This window comes from Lolium rigidum, chromosome 2 (assembly GCF_022539505.1).
Source record: "Lolium rigidum isolate FL_2022 chromosome 2, APGP_CSIRO_Lrig_0.1, whole genome shotgun sequence".
Taxonomy (NCBI): Eukaryota; Viridiplantae; Streptophyta; class Magnoliopsida; order Poales; family Poaceae; genus Lolium; species Lolium rigidum.
This window is the reverse complement of record NC_061509.1, coordinates 110,703,013-110,728,017: the sequence shown is the minus strand read 5'-3', so window position 1 is coordinate 110,728,017 and position 25,005 is coordinate 110,703,013. Positions and strand designations below refer to the sequence as shown.

General features: G+C 47.6%; 1 protein-coding gene and 1 long non-coding RNA gene across 3 annotated transcripts; both read left to right on the top strand.

The window, feature by feature from the left end:
• The first annotated feature begins 260 nt into the window (after positions 1-260).
• On the top strand, positions 261-900 carry LOC124687091. Its single transcript, XM_047220934.1, has 2 exons — positions 261-370; positions 607-900. The coding sequence occupies exons 1-2, from the start codon at positions 283-285 to the stop codon at positions 825-827; spliced, it is 309 nt and encodes a 102-aa protein (XP_047076890.1). The 5' UTR covers positions 261-282; the 3' UTR covers positions 828-900.
• A 2,431-nt stretch (positions 901-3,331) lies between these two features.
• LOC124687092 lies at positions 3,332-7,578 on the top strand. 2 transcript variants are annotated; one of them, XR_006998085.1, is made up of 6 exons: positions 3,332-3,695; positions 3,783-3,853; positions 3,987-4,069; positions 4,279-4,493; positions 6,960-7,170; positions 7,250-7,578. It is a non-coding gene; the product is annotated as an uncharacterized LOC124687092 (long non-coding RNA). The 2 variants fall into 2 exon arrangements; XR_006998084.1 differs by having other exon boundaries at positions 6,960-7,578.
• The last annotated feature ends 17,427 nt before the right edge of the window (positions 7,579-25,005 follow it).

Sequence of the window (25,005 nt, the reverse complement as noted above, 5' to 3'; positions counted from 1 at the left end):
CGTGGATTTAAAAAGTAATTTAACCTTGCTACTCGTACTTTATTTCACGAGATGATGTGCTACTTCAATTTCTGAATAAGAATGCAGCTTAACAGTGCCGCTCAGCAGGATTCCTTGACTAATTGGTATCCCATCGGTGAATCTGGATTTCAGTGGATTTCAGTGGACATCGCATCCTACAGAGTTTAGGTCCATCCGGGTATGCTCCTCATCTCGTCCCTGTTTACTGTTCTTTGTTTTTAAAATTTGTTTAGGTTCAATTTTCGTCAGGGTTCATCAAGAATGGGAACACAATGGGTAGGAAGAAAAAAGGAATCTAAATTTAAAGGGAAAAAATTTGATAATGCTTTTGGACCAGCTGATGATCAAGGTATCTATTGTTCCTACTTTGTTTGAGATACCCTAAATTCTGTTTCAAATTCATAGTTCTGTGATATGAAATGGAGGCTAATAGCATCTCGGGGCAACAAATATGTACTCTTAATTTAATAATCTAATTGAGCTAATGGTGTATATATGCATTCCTTTCCTGAATGTATCGTAGATATGATTGTATTGTTGAAGGATGTTGATCATAAAGTGTAATATTGTAATTATTTCCTCCAGAGGTTGTATTTGCTGAGAGCTTGCCAGTCTTGAGGTCAGTGACGGATGGTTCGATTCATGCTTGGTTTGATCTCGAGCTGGTGGGCGCAGCGGCGCTGGCCTATGAGGCGAACAAGCTGCTGGTGATGGAGAACGTGCAAGTAGCGCCTCGGCAGGCCGGCGAGGTCTGCATTAAGATCTTCTCCGCTCTCCCTGACCCTCTCCGACCACTGATCCGGTGATGATAGTTAGTTCTTACATTGTATGGATATTTTTTCTTTAATTGGTATTTCACTATGGAACATCATGATAAATTATATTGCAACAACTTAAGTTTTTTTCTTCTACTAGATTGTCATGAGTGAATTGCCATGTGACTAAATAGTTGGGGATTACTTGACTTCTAGGTGGCCCTGTATGAGTTGTTCTTGTTTTGTGCTTCCCAAGTTCCCATCGAGTGGGAATGGCTGTACAGTAACATGAACTGATGTATAGTGGAAACTGCTTGTAGAAACTTCAAACTGTACTCAGTATGGTGTAGAGATTTACTAGACCTTGTGGTTATGTCATGAAATGGCATAGCTATTATTTCTGATACACATTCTCCTGGTTTATTTTTCACGGATTCCTATCACATAAGTGAAGATAAGTGTAATGTATAAGCGACTGCTATCTGTCTTGAACATTAGGAGTAGAGCTAAAGGGCAAAGATTTCGTCCTACATATTTTCATCTGACCATTTTACCCTCCCACCAAACTATTCCAAAAACAAAACACACACACCAGGCCAACCCCATGATTTCAGCCGAGAAAGAAGCATACATTCTCCACGAAAAACATCACCTCCGTAGAGTCGTCAAGATCAACCTAACCCCTATGTTAAACGCTTGATCATTTAGGACTCGATCAATCTCGACGACGGGCGGCGTGGCTGGATCATCTAGGAATCGATCGATCTCCACGACGGGCGGCGCGGCTCGCATGAACAAGGACGAAGTGTCGAAGTCGATGTACCAGATAAGGCGTGCGATCTCGAAAACGACAACTACAAGCCGTCACAAGTCGAGTTCGTCTATGGTCGTCGCCGTCGTCCCCACCGTCCCACGCCCGTTAACGCCCAACAGCCACCGCCTTGAGACCCGCCGGGAGTGGGGCGAGGAGCCGCAGATGAGGAGAAAGTTGGGTGTGGATAATCGCCCACGGAGGAGTCTCGGCGAGTTGGGCGAGTTTCATTCAGCGCTCCCACCAACCTCTAGCGCCCGGATCCGCCCCACCCCATCCCTTCACGCATGCGCTGCCCGTCCCGCAGAGGCGCAGAGTTCACCGCCGCCGCCGTCCTTGAATCCACCGGCACCAATGTCCCGCTGAAATCCACGACGCGCCGCCATAGCCTTGACCTGGATTGCGCCTACTCCTGTACTGGATCTAGGTGTGGCCTAGCTCCACGTATCTCCGGGTGAGTGCACCAACGAAGAATGGGTCAAGGACAGAGTATAACGCAGTGATGAGCTTTTCCCTTCTTCCTCAATCCATGTACTGACCTAGACGGATTTATTCTTTAGAATTATTATGCGCCTACTATCTGTCTTTTTGCTCAGTTGTCATGTTGATCGCTGCATCGATGCAATATTCCCGTTCATATGTTTACATTTTTCTCTGTGGATTTAAAAAGTAATTTAACCTTGCTACTCGTACTTTATTTCACAGATGATGTGCTACTTCAATTTCTGAATAAGAATGCAGCTTAACAGTGCCGCTCAGCAGGATTCCTTGACTAATTGGTATCCCATCGGTGAATCTGGATTTCGAGTGGATTTCAGTGGACATCGCATCCTACAGAGTTTAGGTCCATCCGGGTATGCTCCTCATCTCGTCCCTGTTTACTGTTCTTTGTTTTTAAAATTTGTTTAGGTTCAATTTTCGTCAGGGTTCATCAAGAATGGGAACACAATGGGTAGGAAGAACAAAGGAATCTAAATTTAAAGGGAAAAAATTTGATAATGCTTTTGGACCAGCTGATGATCAAGGTATCTATTGTTCCTACTTTGTTTGAGATACCCTAAATTCTGTTTCAAATTCATAGTTCTGTGATATGAAATGGAGGCTAATAGCATCTCGGGGCAACAAATATGTACTCTTAATTTAATAATCTAATTGAGCTAATGGTGTATATATGCATTCCTTTCCTGAATGTATCTTATATATGATTGTATTGTTGAAGGATGTTGATCATAATGTGTAATATTGTAATTGTTTCCTCCGGAGGTTGTATTTGCTGAGAGATTGCCAGTCTTGAGGTCAGTGATGGATGATTCAATTCATGCTTGGTTTGATCTCGAGCGGGTGGGCGCAGCGACGCTGGCCTATGAGGCGAACAAGCTGCTGGTGATAGAGAACGTGCAGGTAGCGCCTCGGCAGGCCGGTGAGGTCGCATTAAGATCTTCTCCGCTCTCCACGACCCTCTCCGACCACTGATCCGGTGATGATAGTTAGTTCTTACATTGTATGGATATTTTTTCTTTCATTGGTATTTCACTATGGAACATCATGATAAATTATATTGCAACAACTTAAGTTTTTTTTCTTCTACTAGATTGTCATGAGTGAATTGCCATGTGACTAAATAGTTGGGGATTACTTGACTTCTAGGTGGCCCTGTATGAGTTGTTCTTGTTTTGTGCTTCCCAAGTTCCCATCGAGTGGGAATGGCTGTACAGTAACATGAACTGATGTATAGTGGAAACTGTACTCAGTATGGTGTAGAGATTTACTAGACCTTGTGGTTATGTCATGAAATGACATAGCTATTATTTCTGATACACATTCTCCTGGTTTATTTTTCACGGATTCCTATCACATAAGTGAAGATAAGTGTAATGTATAAGCGATTGCTATCTGTCTTGAACATTAGGAGTAGAGCTAAAGGGCAGTCTAATTCTTGATGATATCAGTTTTGGATGTGCTGGTTCGACATATTTGCATTATTCGTTGTTAACTAGCACATCATTTTGCTGAATGACAGGTGTGCCTAAATTACTGCACCTTTTATAACAGGCAAATATGCCTAAGCAATACCTACCACTAATGGCAGCGCCACTTGTTGTGCACAGGTTCATTTCTTCACAAGATAACCTTTTCCAACTATTTGGTTTGGGAGTTCCATGCAGACATGAAATTCTTGCATTTTTTTCCTGCAGCTTAAGGACATTCTGTCAAATGAAGGAAGTCGTAGTGGTGTGTGACCCATCCTACACAAATATATTTGAAGGTTCCGATGTTGTCTGACTCATCCTACATTCATTTGCCTTTATCTACTTGGCATCTATACCTTATTAAAATTAAGTTATGTGACTAAATTTAGAGTCTCTGAGTAAGAATTTCAATGATTTAACCAACAACAGGTTCAAATGAAACCTTGCAAATACCTGTTGAATTTACATGACTGGGAAAAGAGAGACAAAACTCTATTTTTAACGGACTTCAGGTTAGTTGTATCCCACCTCAGATATTGCTGCTTATGCTGATTCTGGACATAACTACTGATGGAGATTTAGAACTTGTTTGTGTCCATGATTCTGCTCGTTCCAATACAACAACGGCATAGGCACACATGTAGTTAGAAGCGAATTTGGTAGTCTGGATGTTGGCAGTTAGTTCTGGATGGATGCTAGCTTATACTGCTTGTGTTTTCAGCTGGCATGGGCTCGGGAGCATGCCAATCGGCGGGGGCAATGCGTCTGTTTGGGAAACTATTGGATGTATAACTAATTACAGGTTGTTCTTTCAGTCTCTGCATTCGCAGTAGTGTTGTATTGACACATTGGTATGTTGTCAGGAGGAAGATCATGGGTGGTATTCGAGAGTTCGCTGATTTCAACCCTCAGCAGGTTATAGATATTGAAATGCATGTAAGTCACGGTTTTCTCTGCCAAAGTAATACCGTTTCTCTGTTTATTAATAATCCCTAACCGTCTGCGATGTGGAAGCATGTCCTATATGCAAAGGTTACAGTGAGGAACTTAGATTGTTATTATTACCGAATTGAGTGTGTTGTCAAGACACATGGGGATAGAAGCAAATTTTTGTCTGAAATAGTCTGCAAACGAAATATCAAGTTTTTGGTCTATTCATTTGGGCTAAGATTTGCTAGGTACAATGAATGTTTGTACTACTGGTGACCTGGACATGAGACTGACGATTTTCAGTTTTTGCCTAATTTTTTAAAGTTGCTTTTTCAATTATGCAAATTACCGATGATGTGGAGGTGGTTTGGAAATTGTTTCAGTTTTGATATTCAAAGCATAGGGATGTATTGTTCAGTACAAGTTTATAGATATAACCAGGAAGGTTAACTAGGAAGAAGTGGTAACTACAATTGTCCCATAGATTACATGCTTCAACATGTTAGCATAAATTCCTCCACTTAGACAAGTGGTCTTAGCACCAGGGTCCGGTCTACAAATTTAATTCCTATAGTAATTGGGCTCCCCTCCAGATGAGGGTGTTTTTTTTTGAAACGGAGGAAAAAGCTTTGCCTCATCCATTAATTAAGCAGAAGGTGCCCGGTTTTTAGGAAAAAATCGGGCGAAAACCTACAAAGACAGGGCCAAGCCCACACCCACCCACACGGCGCCGCGAAGGGCACACCGAGCCACCCTGGCTACCCACAGAAGCTACACAAATGCGAAGCTCAAGTTGGCATATGCCAAACAGAAAAGGCCGGTAGCTTCGGTTCTAACGACGAGCCCCAGAGAGGAGATGCACAAGACCTGCGCTGAAAGGACCTTCACCGCCGGACCGCCCCTCGAAGGTCATCGTACACCACCCAAAGGCAGCTTCGACTTCACACCAAGAGGAGGCTGGGACAGAGACATTCAGACACGCCGGGACGGAGCCGACTAACACGGTCTTGCAGCAACCAAACCAAGCTCAGCACCATTGTCGTTGTCGCCCAAGCCCACAGTCGAGAGAAACCTTATCGGCCACGCGACCCAAGGTCAAGCACCCTCAAAGATGACGAACATTCGGAGCCGCCGCTCCGACATACCGCTGCTCCGTCGCGCCCTGCACGTCCACCAAGACCACCACCTTCCGGGGCCGCCGCCCCGACGTACCACCGCTCGCTCTGGAGCTGCAACGCCGCACGAACCGTCCACCCGCAACCCAATCTGCGCAGGGCAAACAGCCGCAGACCACGGGCATCACACCAACTCATCCGGGGCCGCCGCCCCGACATAGCGTCGGACCGTCCCCTCCAAGACGCGTCCGACCGAGCCGACTGCCATGCCGCCCACATGGCCAGGGTTGCCACCCAAGCCGTGACAAGCCGCATCCCCGCACCATAGAGATGATGCCGCACCGCCTTCCGGGGTTGCCGCCCCGGCTCACAGCCACCTACCCGAGGCCGCCGCCTTGGCATCCTCCAACGCAGACTGCAAGGCAACGCAGCCCGGCACACAAACCACCCTCGTCGAGAGAAGGTCATGCCCTCCAAAGACGACACCTCCAAGAAGGGAAGCGACGAGCCCGCCGCCATCGCCCGCTCCGACCAAGGCAAGAGTTTGGGTTTTCACCAGGAGGGCACGAAACCTCGAAACCTCGAAGGCAGTAGAGGTAGGAGCTCCACGACGATGCCTCCAAGAAGGGGAATGGCGCCCCAGGGTGTCGCAATCGCCGGCACCGACCAAGTCAAGCGAAGCTTTCACCCTGAGCAAGCACCCTCCTGCCAAGGCTTCCTTTACCGGAAGGGCAGCCGGAGCACGCCATCATGCGCACCATCACCGTCGTCCACCAAATCCAACACATGTGGCAACTCCCGCTGACGAAAAGATCTGGCCAGATTGTATATCACCGTAACCTTTGAAGCATTCCATGAACAGTACCTAGCTACGCTGAATAGCCTTAAAGACTATTGCAAGGATATTGTAAGGGACCTTTTTTGAAGATATTGCAAGGATGGAATTTTTTGAAGATATTGCAAGGATGGGATTTTCTTGTGATCTGATGGACACTAATACTGATTGCATCAGTTCTCTTCCTCATCAAAAGTTGCATGCCTCCCATTATTTGAGAAAGGTTTCCTGATGATACGTGTATGTCGGAGACTTGTGCGCATTCCACAAGGATTTGGATCCTCACGATACAGTATATATGACAATGATGGATCTTTGGAAAATGACAATGTGCATTTTGAAGCATTTTTGAAGAATTTTTTTGGTATTCATCAATCTAGAACTCAGTTGGAGAAAAATGTATGTTCGTAAGGACATGGATGGACAATTTGTGAGCTGGAGATTTTTTTGGGGTTGTAAACTTACTTTTCTCAAACTGGTTGTTTGCTACCTAACTGTACTTGATTTTTTCTCTCTTTCCAGGAATTTAATTTCTATGATGCTACGAGAGAAAGGCATGTTCACCTCCCTGAAATTTAAGTTGCAAATACTGCAAGGCCTCCCTGTATATGCATGACAATGGATATTTCCATCATCACCTCAAACTATAATGTCTTCTCTCAGTATTATGAGATTATGTTTAAAATCTGTTGGTGAAATGGATAATTTTCATTTACATGGCATATACTTATAGGTTTGACTTATTTAATTATCATATTGTAATACTTTCACTTCTGTGAGGTCACCGATTAACCTATGCTAAACATATGCAGATGATTACATGTGTACCACATATCCGGTTGAGACAAGAGACAAGGTCTGTCACTCTTCCATGGCGCCAAGCACTGGGTTGTGGGCCTACCGCGAGCCTCCTCCCTCGAGTGCCATAACCAACGACAAGCGGCAGACAAGAACATGGGCGTGCCACTAGGGATAGGTAATGGCGGCAGCGGTGGGGAGAAGGCGCTCGTCGTGGCTAGCGGCTGGAAGGCATGGGACTGGGCAGTCCGGTCACCGGTAGTGGGGAGGCAAGGAAAGGATTTTTGACCAAAGAGAAATGGAGGGAGGTAGAAAGTGGGAAGGTCGAGAGTGGGGAGGCAGGCGAGAGGCACTAATAGGATGGTTCGTGAGTTTCTTTTATTTTTTTGCAATGTCATGACTCAAGGAAAGTTTCAAGTTAATTAGGGCTTAAAAAGAAAGTTTGGTTATGCATATATATGGCTGCAAAATTATGGTTATGTGGCTGCAAAATTAAGGCTTCTCAATATATATCAGTATCCTAAATGCATTTGAAAACTCGTTGCTAAAAATTATGGCTTCTCGAAATGCATTTTAATTGAATGTTGAACTACATGGTTGTCAAAACCTAAAGATATCATGGCACCATGGCAAGGCATTTTACTATAAGACATCAAGAGCGTGAGGAGAAAGACATCAAGAGCATCTTCGACATAAATAATCGCCTTGATATATGCTGAAATGGCACTACATATCGTATGGAAAATATCAGAGCAATCGAGGATTCAACTGATGAACCAGAATAGTATCCATGTGGGAGATATTTCTTTCTCGGTAGAAGATGTTGCTCATAAGGCTTAATGTCATTCTATATATATATGCATTGAGAAATAAAATTTGAGACCCGTGGCAACGCACGGGCATTTGTACTAGTTTCAAAAAAAAAAAGCTCGTTGATGCTCCTCCGCTCGACGCCTCTAGCAGTGAGCCACCTGTCCATGCTGAGTACGTATCGCTGGCTGGTTCACTTCACTTTTGAAGGGACCCTGGCCCGTCCTTGGGCAGAGGACGCGAGGCACATGACCCAGCCAACGCGACGTGACTATTGACTACCACACAAAAGACACGTTGACGCGTCCTAGCAGAGATGAAATTAATGAGGAAAATTTTCAATTTTATCGTGAAAATACGAAAACAAATAGAAAATATGAACAAAAACAAAATTCTTTAGACGCAAATGGAAACAAAAAGGGAACAGATACAAATATTCCATTTTAGGGTTTGGTGTGCAAGAACGCATCTGACAAACCCAATATGTGACGTTTCCAATCCTAAAACAGACGGCCACACAATCCATTTGTTAGTTTGAGGAAGCTTTCTAAGGTCGACCCTTCCCATACTCCCTAGGATACCGAGCAGTCGTGCTAGGGTTAGGGATCAGGTTCGCCGATTTTCCTTTTGTGCTTGATTTTGTCTCCATGATTTAAGTTGTCACTTGGTTCAGGAAAACATCTAGCTTCTGCTCCATCTGCACCGTATATAGTCTGCATCCGACAATATTTGTTTCCGGGTTTTCTACATCCGTATCCTCTTCTGCAAGAAAGAAAAAAAATGACTTTTGAGAACTGAGTTCTAGTTCAGTGGCAAGGCAAACAAGTGCGCAGCCAGCCCACCCGGGTTCGAATCCCCATCTCGCGGTAATTTTGCAGGAACTTTAAACCGGGTTATCATCCTAGCGTCCATCCGCGGGGAGAGTCTCATCCTAGCTAACAATGTATAGCCGAGGGAGGGATCATTCCCCCGTTGGTCAACGCTTTAAGAAAGGAAAAAAAGAAAAAAATGTAGCACCACACAGTTCCATCCGTTTTCGCTCGGTTTTCCATCCAAGTGAGGCCAGGTGACCGATCGATGGATCGATTAGGCATTTAGGCGTGCACTAGCTGCAGTCGCGCGCCACTAGTAGAAAACCTCTCATCCATCTAAGCCATTGGTACCGGTTCCCTTACGAACCGGTACCAATGGGGTTATCTATACCGGTTGAATGGCTCTGGCGGGCGAGGAGATTTGGTACCGGTTCGTTAGGAGCTTTCGCACCGGTTCGTGTTAGGAACCGGTACGAAAGGTCTTCGGCCAAAATTCAGACGCATGGTGGGGCCCGGGCTGGACTTTGGTACCGGTTCGTAACACGAACCGGTACGAAAGGGTACCCAGCCATATCAAAATCGCCCGGATCGTCCCGAGCCCCCTGCCGGCTCTCATTTTTCTCTTCTTCCTCACAATCTAAATTTTTCTCCACCTCTCACACTCCAATAATCTTTATTTTTCTCCACCATTTTAACAAGATTAACGGCATGCATCTATCCAAGGGTTAGCAATATCATCCTTTCTTCCGGCGTTCCTAATTTAGCTCATTTCTTTGGTAGTTTAACTCGTACTATTTTTCTAGTGCTAGCAAGGTGTTTGATGAAATGCCTAAGTTAGGGATTTTACTTTTTTTATAATCAATTTGAGCTGAAATTATGGTATATTTTGTAGGTTTTAATTAGTATCATCCCCGTCCTCACCGCCGTCGATCGCTAGCGTCGTCCCCTAGCCGGCACCGTACAACCTCGGTGAGCCTCTTCTTTTTTATAAAAAAACTTAGTTTTATGTGATGAACTTGAATATTAATTAAGTTGGTCACTCATATATCCATGATGTTGTGTACTTAATGATTTTTGATATACATATAAAATGCAGATGAGTCGACAATGGATGTACGGTGACCGGGTCCATCCCGAGTTCATTATCGGCATGCATTATTTTCTCAACGTGGCTGAGGCAAACAGGCAGTCGAATGGTTTCATGTATTGTCCATGTAGTTCCCGTAAGAATATGAAGGATTACTCTACCTCGAAGACCCTTCACGTCCACTCGCTGGAGAATGGTTTCATGCCCAGCTATAATTGTTGGACCAAGCACGGAGAAAGAGGGGTTATATTGGAAGACAACGAAGAAGAAGAGGATAGTGACAACTATCCCTTATTCACCGAAGACGGTGGTAGTAGAATGGGGGAAGACGAAGTCGAAGAAGAGCTCATTTTCGATGAGCCGATTTTTGATGACCCGGATGACGATTTGGGTCGGGCCATTCTTGATGCGAAGATGAACTCGCGGAAATGAAAAGGAGAGGTTGAAGTTGGAGAAAATGTTAGAGGATCACAACAAACCGTTGTACCCAAATTGCGAAAATGGTCGAAAAAGCCGGGTACCACGCTGGAATTGTCTGCAGTGGAAGGCGAGAGAATGGTACTTCGACAAGGGATTTGAAAAGTTGCTGAAAATAATAAAGAAGATGCTTCCGGGGAGAACGTGTTGCCCTCTAGCACGTACGAAGCAAAGAAGGTTGTCTCGCCCTCTAGGATTAGAGGTGCAGAAGATACATGCATGCATCAATGACCGCATCCTCTACCGCGGGGAGTACGAGAATTTGAATGCATGCCCGGTATGTAGTGCATTGAGGTATAAGATCGAGCGAGATGACCCCGGCGATGTTGAGGGTGAGTCCACCCCCGTGAAGAGGGTTCCTGCGAAGGTGATGTGGTATGCTCCTATAATACCACGGTTGAAACGTTTGTTCCGTAACAAAGAGCATGCCAAGTTGTTGCGATGGCACAAAGAGGACCGTAAGAAAGATGTGATGCTCGAGACACCCCGCCGACGGGTCGCAAGTGGAGAAAAATCGACAGAGAGTTCAAGTCATTTTCGGATGACGCAAGGAACTTAAGATTTGGTCTAAGTACGGATGGCTTTAATCCTTTCGGGAGCAGTAGCTCCAGTCATAGCACCTGGCCGTTGACTCTATGTATCTATAACCTTCCTCCTTGGTTGTGCATGAAGCGGAAGTTCATTATGATGCCGGTGCTCATCCAGGGCCCGAAGCAACCCGGCAACGACATTGATGTGTACCCGAGGCCATTGGTTGAAGAACTTTTAGAGTTGTGGCGTGACGAAGGTGTACCCGTGTGGGATGAGCACGAACAAAAGGAATTTAACCTACGAGCGTTGTTATTTGTAACCATCAATGATTGGCCTCGCTCTTGGTAACATTTCAGTGGCAGTCAAACAAGGGATACAATGCATGCACACACCGTTTAGGTGAGACTGATAGTATTTATTTGGGAAACAAGAATGTGTACCTGGGGCATCGTCGATTTCTTCCAAAACAACATCACGTAAGAAAGAGAGGAAAGCATTTCGGAGGTGAGGCAGATAACCGAACCAAGCCTACCCGCCCTAATGGGGAAGTTATATATGATATGGTCAAGGATTTAGAAGTGATCTTTGGAAAGGGTCCCGACGGACAATCTGTTCCGCATGATGTTGACGGACACGTACCCATGTGGAAGAAGAAGTCGATATTTTGGGAGCTACCCTATCGGAAATTCTTAGAGGTTCACTCGCAATCGACGTGATGCACGTGACGAAAAATCTTTGCGTGAACCTCGCTAAACTTCTTGGGCGTGTATGGGAAGACAAAAGATACACCGGATGCACGGCGAGACCAAGCAAAGTATCCACGAAGGAAACAACCCGAATCCGGAGAAGTATCAAGGTCCTCGCCAGCCTATGCTCTTACCAAAGAGGAGAAGGAGATCTTTTTTGAAGTCCCGAGTAGCATCAAGGTCCCGTCCGGCTTCTCGTCGAATATAAAGGGAATAATAAACATGTCGGAGAAAAAGTTTCAAAACCTAAAGTCTCATGACCGCCACGTGATTATGACACAATTACTTCCGGTTGCATTGAGGGGGCTTCGCCGGAAAATGTTCGAGTACCCATTGTGAAGCTATGTGCGTTCCTCAATGCAATTTCTCGAAGGTGATCAATCCACTTACTCTACAAAATTTACAGAAGGATGTGGTCCAATGTCTAGTCAGCTTCGAGTTGGTGTTCCCACCATCCTTCTTCAATATTATGACACATCTCCTAGTTCACCCGGTCGAAGAGATTGGCGTTCTCGGTCCCGTATTTCTACACAACATGTTCCCCTTTGAGAGATTCATGGGAGTCTTAAAGAAGTACGTTCATAACCGTGATAGGCCGGAAGGAAGCATCTCCAAGGGCTATGGAACAGAGGAGGTCATTGAGTTTTGTGTTGACTTTATTCCTCGACCTTAAGCCGATCGGTGTTCCCGAATCGCGCTATGAGGGGAGACTCGCGTGGAAAAGGCACGCTAGGAAAGAAATCAGCAACGTGTATGGACGGACATTCTTTCACTCAAGCACACTACACAGCTCTACATAATTCCATCTTGGTGGCTCCGTACAAAGAGGAACACAAGGATATCTTACGCTCTAAATACCCGAGCAACGTGAAGATTGGATTGATGGAGAACACATGAAGACTTTCGGCGGTTGGTTGCAAACACGTCTCATGAATGTCACCGATGACGAGCAGCTGTACTTGTTGGCCAAGCAACCATCTTCTACTATATCGACTTTTCAAGGGTACGAGATTAATGGGAACACATTTTACACTTTCGCCCAAGACAAAAAGAGCACCAACCAAAACAATGGTGTCCGCTTTGATGCAGTAAGATGGCAATGGGAACAAGGTCACATATTATGGGTACATAGAGGAGATATGGGAACTTGACTATGGACCTAATTTCAAGGTCCCTTTGTTCCGGTGTAAATGGTTCAACCTCGAAAGACGGGGTACGAGTAGACCCGCAAGTACGGAATGACTACAGTGGATTTCAAGAATCTTGGGTACGACACCGAACCATTCGTCCTAGCCGTTGAAGTGGCTCGGGTTTTTTATGTGAAGGATATGTCTAGCAAACCGAAAAAAAGAAAAGAAAGGCAAGAGGACACATCATACGATGAGCCAAAGCGGCACATAGTTCTTTCAGGAAAAAGAAACATCGTGGGAGTAGAGGACAAGACGGACATGTCGAAGATTATAATAAGTTTGACGATATTCCACCCTTCAAGGTAAAAATTGACCCAAGCATCATCTTAAACAATGAAGATTGTCCATGGTTGCGTCGCAAGAAGAAGAAAGGGAAACGAGCGAAGAAAACTCGAAGACTAGCTAGCTACATATAGGGATCATAACTTGTGTATCTCAATATGGAAATCACTTTTGTGTAATGATGTTACCGTATGTAAGATATTAACAATGGAGATGGTTGGCTTGTTTTACTAGTTAAGTCACGGGCTTGCAGGGAAATTTTTCCGAGGCGGAACTTCCGAATATGCCATATATAGGGCATGTGCACCAAGGGCATATTCCACCGACAGGGCGTCGTGCGCTACATACTTTATCTCATCGAGCAGGGCGTCCTTATCCTGCCGACAGCTTTAGTACCGGTTGCACCCACCAACCGGTACTAAAGGTTACCCACGCGTCCTTATCCCACCGACGGGCGTCGTGCGCTACATACTTTATCTCATCGAGCAGGGCGTCCTTATCCTGTCGACAGCTTTAGCACCGGTTGCACCCACCAACCGGTACTAAAGGTTACCCACGCGTCCTTATCCCACCGACAGGGCGTCGTGCGCTACATACTTTATCTCATCGAGCGGGCGTCCTTATCCTCGCCGACAGCTTTAGCACCGGTTGCACCCACCAACCGGTACTAAAGGTTACCCACGCGTCCTTATCCCACCGACAGGGCGTCGTGCGCTACATACTTTATCTCATCGAGCAGGGCGTCCTTATCCTCGCCGACAGCTTTAGTACCGGTTGCACCCACCAACCGGTACTAAAGGTTTGCCTCTCGTCTTCCCGCCTATTTTCTTCCCACGCTTTTCACCGGTTCCCGCCTTTGTCTTCCCGCCATTTTTCCACTATATATATGTAGGCTTGGCCACCATTTACATATCACATCTAGACTCATATCTCGCAAACCTCATCATTCTCTCCCATGGCTTCCATCGCATCTCTAACCCCCCGGAGGCGGAGGCGCTTTGCGCCTCGAACTACCCCTCGCCCGCCGGCTACCGCGTCCCGACCGGCTGGTTGCTAAGCTGCCGGAGGCGTACCGGTCCCTCCAGGTCCCTCTAGGTGTGGCGCGCGAGATGGCCATCACGAACCACTACTACTTCGAGCTCACGCCGCAGCAGCGGAGGAATCCCCGATGGCATCCCGACTACAGCCCGACTTGGGAAAGCTTCTTCATCAATCGGCGTGAGAGGGCGCTTTCCGTGCATGAGGAGGGCGGTCCGCCTCCTTCGAACTTCAACGAGGCCGGCCGTCGGCCGTGGTGGCGCGGCCGGACTCTCCAGGCGTCATGGCCTACCGTGGCCCCCGCCTCGCGCTACCCTCGGTCCCAGCCCACGCGTGCTCACCCGCCGACCGGAGAGTACCGCGACCCCGATGCCGCCGACGATGATGACGGCGACTACGACGACTACAAAGTGGCGACTACTACAGGGCTAGGCACGAGTATGACCGAATGACTCCAACAAGTAGAATTTGGCCATGTATCTTTAATTTTCGCTTAAGCTATGTATTTTAATTCGAGTTCAATCGTAATAAAATTTTATTCCCGCCCTTTCTTTCCCGCCTTTTTCCGTCGTACGTGGCGGGAAAGTTTCCCGCGCGGACGGCGTCGTGGCAAGAGTAAAGAATAGAAATAGATAATATATAGAAAAGAATTAGAAAATATATAGAAAAGAAATATAAAAAAGGATATAGAAAACAAATAGAAAAGAAAACAAACGGAAATAGAAAAAGAAATAGAAAAGAAATAGAGAAGAAAAGAAACAGAAAATAAAAAGAAAAGAAAAGAAACACAAAAGAAAAGAAAAAAACATAAAAGAAAAGAAAGAAGAAACAGAAAACAAAATAAATAGAAAAGAAATATAAAAGAAAAGAAACACAAAAGAAAGGGGAACGAAAATGAAAAGAAAAGAAATAGAAAATGAAAAGAAATAGAAAATGAAAAGAAATAGAAAATGAAAAGAAAAGAAATAGAAAATGAAAAGAAATAGAAAATGAGAAGAAAAGAAAAGAAACACAAAATAAAAGGAAAAAGAAACGAAAAGAAAGAAGAAAACAAGAAAAAGAAAAAAGAAACAAAGAAAAGAAAAGAAAACAATAAAAGAAAAAAGAAAACAAAAAAAAACCTTTAGTACCGGTTGGTACCACCAACCGTACGAAAGGTCTTCGTACCGGTTGGTGGTACCAACCGGTACTAAAGGCCCATCCCCCTGTTTTACACTTAGCCGCGCGCGACAAGTCCCCAAATCCTCTTCTCCCGCCGCGCGACGCACAGCACGAGCCGCCGACACCCACGCCGCCGACGCCGCCGACGCAACCACGCCGCCGCCGACGCAGCCGCCGCCGCGACGCAGCCGCCACCGCCGACGCAGCCGCCGCCGCCCGCGAGTAACCTCCCCGGCCCTCTCCTTTCCTCCCTTTCTCCCGCGCGCGTCGCACGCTCCGCACGGCGCGTGGACCGCTCGTCGCCGCGGCCACCTCGCGCTCCGCACGCCGCGGCCACCGCGCCTCCGCACGCGCGCGCGCCACCTCGCCTCCGCACGCCTCGGCCACCTCGACCGGCGCCGCGCACGCCAGCTCGCCTCCGCACGCCGCTCCCCACGCTCCGCACGCCGTGGCCGGCCATGTGTTCGACAAAATGCCGCCGCCGGATGCGCGTCGCGACGCAGGAGGGCGCTCGTCGCGGATGGCGACGCCCGCGCGCTGCGTCGTGCGCGCTGAAGCGTCGGCGCTCCCCGATGGACGCATGCGCGCGAGGACAGCGCCTTCGCCGAGGCGAGGGACCGAGACGCATCGCAGCACTAATGGCCGGCAGGCCCTCGCCGGCGTCCGTGTCCGGCGAGCCTCATCGCGCGGCCTCGGGCAACGCGGCCGACGCGGTCGAGCAAGCTCGGCGGAGCGCCGCGCATCGTTGCACGTGCGCGCCGGCGAGCAAGCCGGCCGCGCCGAGTATGGTTCCGTCGCCGTCTCGTCGGTGAGGAGCGAACACGACGAGGAGGTGAGAGGAAAAATTGGGAAGTTAGGGTTTTCTTCCGCCGGGACTTTCGATCATACCCCGGGCCCGGCTACGATTTTCCTTTTCTTTTCATTTTCTTTTCATTTTCTTCTATATGTTTCCGCTCATTTCCGCATTTTTGCATGCATCCGAGACGGTGAATGTACCCCTACCGAGCTCATTGCACTAAATTCGGACAAAGATCTTCTCATTGCAAGTAGCTTGTACTTAGTAGCCGCTATATATGTGTGTTGTACTCCGATGGAACCCGACATCCACTACTAATTTGTATATTGCTAAATGTTATACATGTTGTTCTCGTTCTTAGTTTGCTACATTTTTAGCAAACGATTAGCAATATGATGCCATTGCATTATCACTAGAGAGAAGAGCGAGAGGACGAGCGCCGAGTGTTAGGGTTAGGGTCTCGTAGCGGTGCCGAGTCCGTGGCGGTGCCGCCGCGACATAGAGAGAAGAGCGAGAGGAGGAGGGGGAACACCGTGTCCGTGGCCGTGGCGGTCCGTTAGGGTTTTTTTGCTTTCTTCATTTCAATTGTTATCCATCTAGCAATCTGTTATATGATCATTACATGATGAATGAAATACAATTGCTTTCTTAATTTTGTAGTGACATTGAGGTATGGAGGACGGCACCTTCGTCCGAGATGAGGAGGGGGAAGAAGCGGTGCAGCAATTGATCTATGAGAGTGCCCGTGGTCCGGAACCCGACGATGGAGAAGACAACGATTACCAAGACTTTCTCGAATGATTTTGGCGAGGGACTTGAGTCCGAACAAGTTAGAAGAGACAACGAAGTGTCCATCACAAACTCCGGCGAGGTGTATATCTATGTATCAATTAGTCTATATGTTCATCCCTAGATGCATTCATTTATTTGTATTGCACTTATTAACGAATAATTTTTTCTTTTAGCCTTCCGGATCATCGAGCAAGTCCGTTAGATCAAAACGAGGCCCGACGCGGGTGCTAAAGTGCGAGGGCAGGTTAGCCCTCACGGCATTCAAGGATAATGGTGAACCAGTGGAGCCCAAGGAGTTTTGCCGCAAATTTACAAGTCAATCCGGAGTTATTGTTAGGGACCATGTACCGATCAGCATTCAAGAGTGGCATAAGCCGAAGAACCCGGAGAGTGGTGCTAGTTATGTCAACGACGCGATGAAAAAATTTCTTTGGGACACGCTCATGACAAAGTTCAGCCTACCGGAAGACATGACGGAAGGCCGTAAGAATAAAGTCAAGGAATGGACATGGAAGAAGATGGCCATACAATTCCAGCACATGGAAGAAAAATTTATGGGACAAATATAAGAATGAAGATCCAAGTATTCGATGATAATCTAGTGAAGATAAAAGATCACCGGGCCGCATTTAAGGAGTATAAGCAATCGTCTACTTTTGTGTCCCGATCGAAGAAAAATACCGAAAATGCTGCAAAGAAGAAACTTCCGCATCATTTGGGGTCGGTGGCTACAAGAGTGCCATTCCGAAGTGGACAGCGTTTGAGAATAAACTCGATGGATCATGGAATCACTCCACGTACATGGGACCGGCCCGAACGGTCCAAGTTATGGCTGTTCGCTCATGGGGCAGTGGTTGGACCCAAAGACAAGGTTGATCATTGCGAAGGGAAAATGGAAGGACAAAATTGAGGCAATTGTACCGAAGCTTGTAGATGCAATTGACAAGGTCGAAAGGGAGAGTACATTCCCGATCGAGAGAATGACGAGCCGACACTCGCCTCGGGGAACCCCGAACATGTTGGACGGGTACGAGCTCGCCTGAGTCTCACCATGAAGGAAGCGTGGCCGGACAGCGCCGACACTTATAGAAGCCGTTCGCGAAAGAAGAAGAAGGACGCCGACATTGTAACGGAGTTGTTATCTAGGGTGGAGGCTCTTGAGAGAAATCGGAGGGCACCCGATCAGCCGCCGTTTCTACAGGATCCACAAGCCGATGCTGCCCCATCTCGGCGAAGAAGCGAGTGTCGGTTCCTCGCATCTTGACGGATGTGGAGGAAGCTACCCCGTGGATTATGTCACGGAGAAGACAGATTGCGAGCTACATATGTTAATCAGGACCGCGTCCGTTAAGGTGGCGGTCGGCTATGTGTACCCAAGTGAAGATGGAGCAATGCACCATCATATGCCCATTCCACCTCGGTTGTGTTCGTGTCGGGGTGGATGAAGTTGTTTCGGGTTTTGAAAAAGTGGAGCTTGATATTCCTAGAGGTGAAGATGAGAGGACACCGGCCGATGTCAAGCACGGTTTCGCCCTATGGCCGAAGAAGTACGTCGTCCTTTTGCAAAGGCCACCGACTCCTACACATGAGCAGCAAATGCCATCGACTCCTCCCCGGTGGCAGTCCCGGTGAGCAGCCAAGTCCACACCTACCCGAGAGGGACCCCGGCCGTGAGTCCACCATCTCGAGATCCTCCGCGTAAGACAGCGTCCGTTAAGCGGAACGGTACGCCGCCTAGGAAGAAAGCTAGAAAGGAGAAAAACTGCCGCCTACCGAGAAGTTACCTTGGGAAAAAACTCCGCAGGAAAACGCGGAGGCCGTTCGGTGCCGAGGTGAAGAAATTTTTTGCACCGAAAGTGCCGTAGATACCTTTCGAGAAGACACTAGATCGGGAGAAAGTTGTGCGTACCGTTGAGAATCTATATGACCTCGTACCATCGCCGCCATCCGACTATAGGCGTTCTATTGAAAGGTCGTATGACAAGATGATCGAGGCGACAAAACCCGTTAAATCGGGTATCGTGGAGATAAAAGGGATACACCAAGTCTACCAGCTCTGGACAACAACCCGTTCAATCGGTCGAGCCTCTCAAGGTGTTTGACGGGAAGGCCGTTCAAAGTTCTCGACAAGACACAACCGATTACGCCTTGGCTGAACAAGCATATCAATTTGTTCAAGGGAAAGATTTGGTCGAGAATCTCAGGAAGCTACCAACACGTATGCGTAGCTTGCATTCGTGGTACCTTAATGCCTCAAAGGAAGGGATCGAGACTATCATGGTGCGAGTTAGGGAAGAGCACTACTTCCAGGAATATCGTGTGAACGTTGACTTCAACGAGCTTTTCCAATTATACAATCTCCGGGCCCTCGACAAATCTATCATCAGCTCCTATTGTCCGTAAGTGATTTATTTAATTTGAGAAGTCTTTAGCTCAGCTCGTTCATTGTCTCGCAGATTATAATCCTTTGTGCGCTATATTATGCGGATCGAAGATACTCGAATGCAAAAGGGATGAAATCACGAACATTGGGTTCATTGATCCGCACACAATGCATGTTAAAACCATAGAAGATCCCGTCTATAACAAGGATACACCGGAGACTTTGCTAAGGTTTTTGAAGCGACAACGTGACAAAACCTAATAATTTGGCCTTACAACTTCCAAGTGAGTCTTACCGTCTTATAACACATTATATTTTGCTCACCGTATGTCAAAATTTTAACTAATGCCTTATATATATGACACTACATATTTAAACGTGCGTAGGTTTCACTTTATTCTTCTCGTCATCAATATGCAAACCGGAGAAGTTGAAGTCTTTGACTCACTAAGCAAAGAACCGGAACTATACTTGTCTTGTTATTTAATGCTCAAAAGGTAATTTTAATTGTTATCGGTTTGTTTCGTTAATTTCCTGCTATGAACTAATTGATAACTCTTTTATGCATTTTCTTTTGTCGGGCAGCGTATGGGCAACTTTCATCAAGGAAGATACGTCCCATGAATGGCCACAGAGGCTGCGATGGAAGGCGAAAGTAAGTAGTACTACCTAGGTCCACACAACTTTAATTATCATACTTGACTATTGTTTGATTGACTTATATTCTTGTAAAGAAATGCCCGCAACAACCACAAGGGACTGATCTCTCGTGGATTCTACGTTTGCGAGTACATCCACGGAATTGTCGACGAGAGAATTAATAATGCAAGAAATAAAGAGGTACGAAAACAATATTCACAAATTTGTTTTCTTATCATAAGTTGTGCTGAGTTTCAGTAATAGTTGTTTCATTGTGGTTTGAATATATATATACACACACACATATCTCATGTACTCATTTGTATCTTATTCTTTTATAGTTGGCAACAAAGCGGAACAAGCTCTCAATCGATGACCGCTTCATAGCAATAGCCGAGGAATTGGCGGGATTCTTCCTTCGAGACGTCATACCACCATTCGCGAGTTCCACTATGAATGAAGATGTACATGTTACATATATAGTTGACTCGAAGAGTACCACTATGCTACATGTAATATATAGAGTACGGCTCGGAGAGTACCACTACTATGCATGAAGATCGATCTTCATGCATAGTGCTTCTTAATTTGCGATCTTATGCAATTACATGTGTGTTATATTATATGCACCAACTTGCTATGCATCATATTGATCTTCATGTACTTCAATAAACCCAAACGCGTTTCGGTGCATCGACGCGATATGAAACAAACCGATATCCCTAAACCCCTCCAAAAACCCTAAAACTTCAATTCTCTCGCCGCGCGAGATTCGGGCAAATTCCTCGCCGCGGGGGAACCTTTGGTACCGGTTCGTATTACCAACCGGTACCAAAGATCCTTAGCCCCGAGCTCTCCCGGTGGCCCACGTGGAGGCCCCTTTTATACCGGTTCGTAAGCAACCGGTACGAAGGGGGGGGCTTTAGTGCCGAATAATTTGTACCGGTTGCAAAACCGGTACGAATGCCCCTCTGGAACCGGTACGCATGAGAGATTTTCTACTAGTGCGCGTACGTCATGGCCCATGAACACGTCCACAGACCACAGTGTGTAGCTGTTCATTCGGTACGAACTCTAGACAGGTGTGTGGCCTGCACGCACGTACGTGCTCTGGCAGCTGGCCCTTGAGATCTGTCAATCGATTCGAGCCGTCCCGGACGACGGTCTCCATCGTCACTGTGCGTGCCAACACGTGGACACACAAGATCGGTACCGCCTCTCTTCCAGTTGTCCTGACGGAGACATATCCCTATTCCAAAAGCTTAATCTCTCAACCATGCAATGCACGCACGTAACGCAACTGTCTGATGCGTGTGTGTACGTGCTCTGCGCGCCGAGACGCGCGTCCGCGTGGCTTCCTATCGATCGATCGATCGATCGTGTGCGCTTAATCTGGCACCTTTTGTTTCACATCGTAGGGATTGAGACGATCGACGCGAGCACGCACTGCTATGGCTCAAGGCTTGGTGTCACGATGAAGCTAGCTTATGCTTAGCTAGTTCTACTTCTACGTACGTACGTGCGCTGTCAAGGCAGGGCAGGCGAAACGAAAGGCGTGTGTTGTGCGTACTTGTTGGCAAGTCCAGATCATGCATCAGTTGATGGGATCGACACCTGCCGATCGAGAGTGGTACCGAATTCAGATCGGATTACGGATGCGTGTGGCGTGGGCAAGTCCAGTGCGTCCGGAGTTCTGCGGACATGCATATATGCATCTATCCATGCTCGAGGTGGAACCTGTAAGAGCATCTCCACTCGTCCCCCCGAACAGGCCCCCGGCGAGCGTTTTTTCCATCCGGACGGCGTAATTCGGCCCAGTCGCGCTCCCGGTTCCTCGTTTTCGTCCGGATTTGGGCCTAAATCCATCCGGCGATCCCACGCCATCCCCGGCCCCCGGGAGCGCTCGGGGACTCCGGACGAGTGAAAAGCGGGCGTGGCCCCAACTTGTCGGCGACAATGGCCTCCGATCTACGGCAAAACCCTCGTCTTCCCGATCTACGGCAAAACCCTCGTCTTCCCGATCTACGGCAATACCCTCGTCGAACGAAAGCTTTGAACTCTCAAGTGGTGCAACATAGATAGATTATATATATATTTCAAATATAATTCGAATAAACATAGAAATTACATATAAAAACTTTAAAACTAAACTACTTCTTCTTCTTCTTAGAAGGCCCCGCCTCATCGTCGTCGCGGCGACGCTTCCGGCTCGTCACCTCCTCGTCGGAGGAAGTTGAGTCCTCCTCGTCGTCGTCCTCATCAGCCTCTTCGTCCTCCTCCTCCCCTGCTCCTCCTCCCGCTCCTGCTCCTCCTCCTCTTCCTCGGCCTCTTCCTCGGCCTCGCTCCTCGGCCTCGCTCCACGGCCTCTTCGTCCTCCTCCTCGTCGTCCCACTCGTCCTCGCCGGCCGGCGGGGGGGAATCGTCGCCGCCTGGACGATGCAGTCGGATCCCACCAATGGCGCCATCCGAGCGGCTTCCCTCGCCGTCGGTGTCCGATGGCCAAGAGATATCGCTCATGGTTGACGGAGGATGGTGACGAGAGAACGGATGAATGGCTCAGCCCGTCGAAAACCGTTTATGTAGGTCTCTCGACGAAAGAGAGCGCCGGTTGCTCTTCCGCGGAGTTCGTGCTCCATTACGGCGGTTCTCGCATCGAGGCCACTTCGACCGTTCCCGACGAGTCGTTTCGGCTCTCCGGTCCACTTCGCGACGGTTCAATGCGGCGAGGGAACTCCGACGATTGCCCTTCCCGGTGACCGCGCCGTCGCTATGCACGCGGTGGGTGCGCGTCCATGGGCTCGCGGCTGGAAAAATGGGCCTCCCCAGGCCAAAAACTACATCCATCCGGCGCTAAATTTCGCCGGATTTGGGCGTGGGGAGCCCAAACGAGTGGGGATGCTCTAAGAAACGCGTGTGATTGTTTCCACCTCAAATGAACTCCCTACGTGATTATATAGACGTATGGTTGCATGCCAATGACGTTTTGTGCAAGTAAAATTAACATAGAGAATAATTGGGGTTTCACAGAACACAGTTTTTTTTTTAGAATGAAGGCAAGCCCGGTACTCCCTCCGTACTAAAATGTAGGGCATGCATAAAAAAATTTACCAGCCGATGTAAAGTTTAACCAATTTTATGTAGAAAATTATCTATACCACATATACACCATGTAAAAAATATTGACATGGTTTTTTTCACTTTACGAAAGAAATCCACTAATCCACTAATCCACTGATCTATTGATAACTATCATCATCAGTACAAAGAATCTCATTTGTAGGCGTAGTGGGACAATGGGTCAAGCCAGCAGTCCCGAAGCAGGCGGGTATCATAACGCGCTCCATACGGCGCGACAAATCCTGAAACGCATGACCAGATCTCTGTCGAGTGGTCACTAATGGAGGAGGTCCTCATGGTGACCGAGCGACACGGGATCCTCGAGCTCAATGCGTAAACCTGTGCCAAGGCCAACGCCCAAGAAACAACACGTGTCTCTCAGAACGAGTAGTTGCACCTGAGATGGGCGCTGCTGAAGGGGCAACGTCGCAGGGAAGCTCCGCCCTCACCAGCGGCGGTCGCCCATCGACAAATGAGCGAATCAAGGGCGTGTGTGCCCGCACACCGAGCATGTGCGCAACATGCACGGGGAAGAACGGCGGCGAGGCTGCCTATCACGTACCCCGACCAACGGCGAGCAGGATAAATTTCAGTACAGTATAAACTTGATCGTTTTTATTCAACTTTATAATATATAATAAAATTGAAATAATTTTTTAATCTATGTTGACTTATACTCATTTCTTCCTAGTCGTTTAAATCTTGCCGCTGGCCAAACTCGCTCCTCAAAGCGGCAACGCCTTCTAGCTAGCACACCCCAATCGATCGATCTATCCGACGGGACGTGGCTGGGATGCTAATCATACCGAGGTGAAAGCAATTTTCACCAAGCATCAGCTCATACTGAAACCGCTGGACGACAAACAGTTCCTGTGGGTACCTGGTCACAGTGCGGAGCTGAATAGACTGCCGCAGCCATGCATGCTGTTCCGAGGATCCATCCATCACCATCGGCCGCGGAATTCAAAAACCAGCGAACCGCTCGCACGCCGGGAAATGGAATTTGGAGCCACGCCAAGGCCAGGCAGGAACACTCTGAACCTGTACTGTTTACGAACCTAGTACAGTGCATGGCGGCACACGTGGAACGTAACGCAGCGACTCGTGACTGCGCTCGCACGAGGCCAGGCCTGGACAATGACGAGTGACGAGAAACGAGAAATGAGTGAGGGAGAGAGACCGGCGTGTCGTACCCAAGGCTAAACAGAGGAAGTGAGCACTGAGAGCTCGGGTGTCCCAATGCGTTCCTGAGAAAAAAATATTGCGTTCAGTTCTTCGTCCCAAATTTCCTCGATGTGGCTCGCTCGTGGCTCAATAGAGTGTCCGGCATCTGGAACCTCTTTTCACTACACAGTGGTCGTTGCGGACATGTCCGAGTGCTCCGTAAAGCAAAGCGCCGTGGCGAGTGTGGGCAGGTGTTGTTAAATGAGTCTGCTAGTGGAGAAGCTAGTGCTCCATGTTGTAACGCATTGGAGATGAATAGCTAGTGCTAGCACTTAGGACTATTTGTCTAGTTAAGAACTGCATAAGCTCTAGCGTTTGATATTCTGTACTCCACCACAAGACTATTATAAATAGAGGTGTACAGGGGTTGTTCCCCAGTGTGGCAAAACTCATATTCTTTGTCTTGGTATCAGAGCCAAGATCCGTTCTTTTCCATGTTAAGCCCGCACACCTCTGGTGCTTTAGTTTCTTCTTCCAGCGCCTCTATCATGGCCGCCACCACAGCCTCCCAGATCGGCAGCGCCATCACCATCAAGCTTACACGCACCAACTTCCTCCTTTGGAAGGCACAGGTTGTTCCCATCGTGAGGGGCCATCAGCTGTTCGGCTACCTTGATGGCACCATTCTGGCTCCGGCGACAATGGTGACGGAAGGAACCGGCACGGAAGCGCGGCAGGTTCCTAA

Coding starts and splice junctions, on each gene's coding strand:
- LOC124687091 (XM_047220934.1), top strand. CDS start 283: ATGGGAACACAATGGGTAGGAAGAAAAAAGGAATCTAAATTTAAAGGG. Junction 371..606: donor TGGACCAGCTGATGATCAAG/GTATCTATTGTT, acceptor TATTTCCTCCAG/AGGTTGTATTTGCTGAGAGC.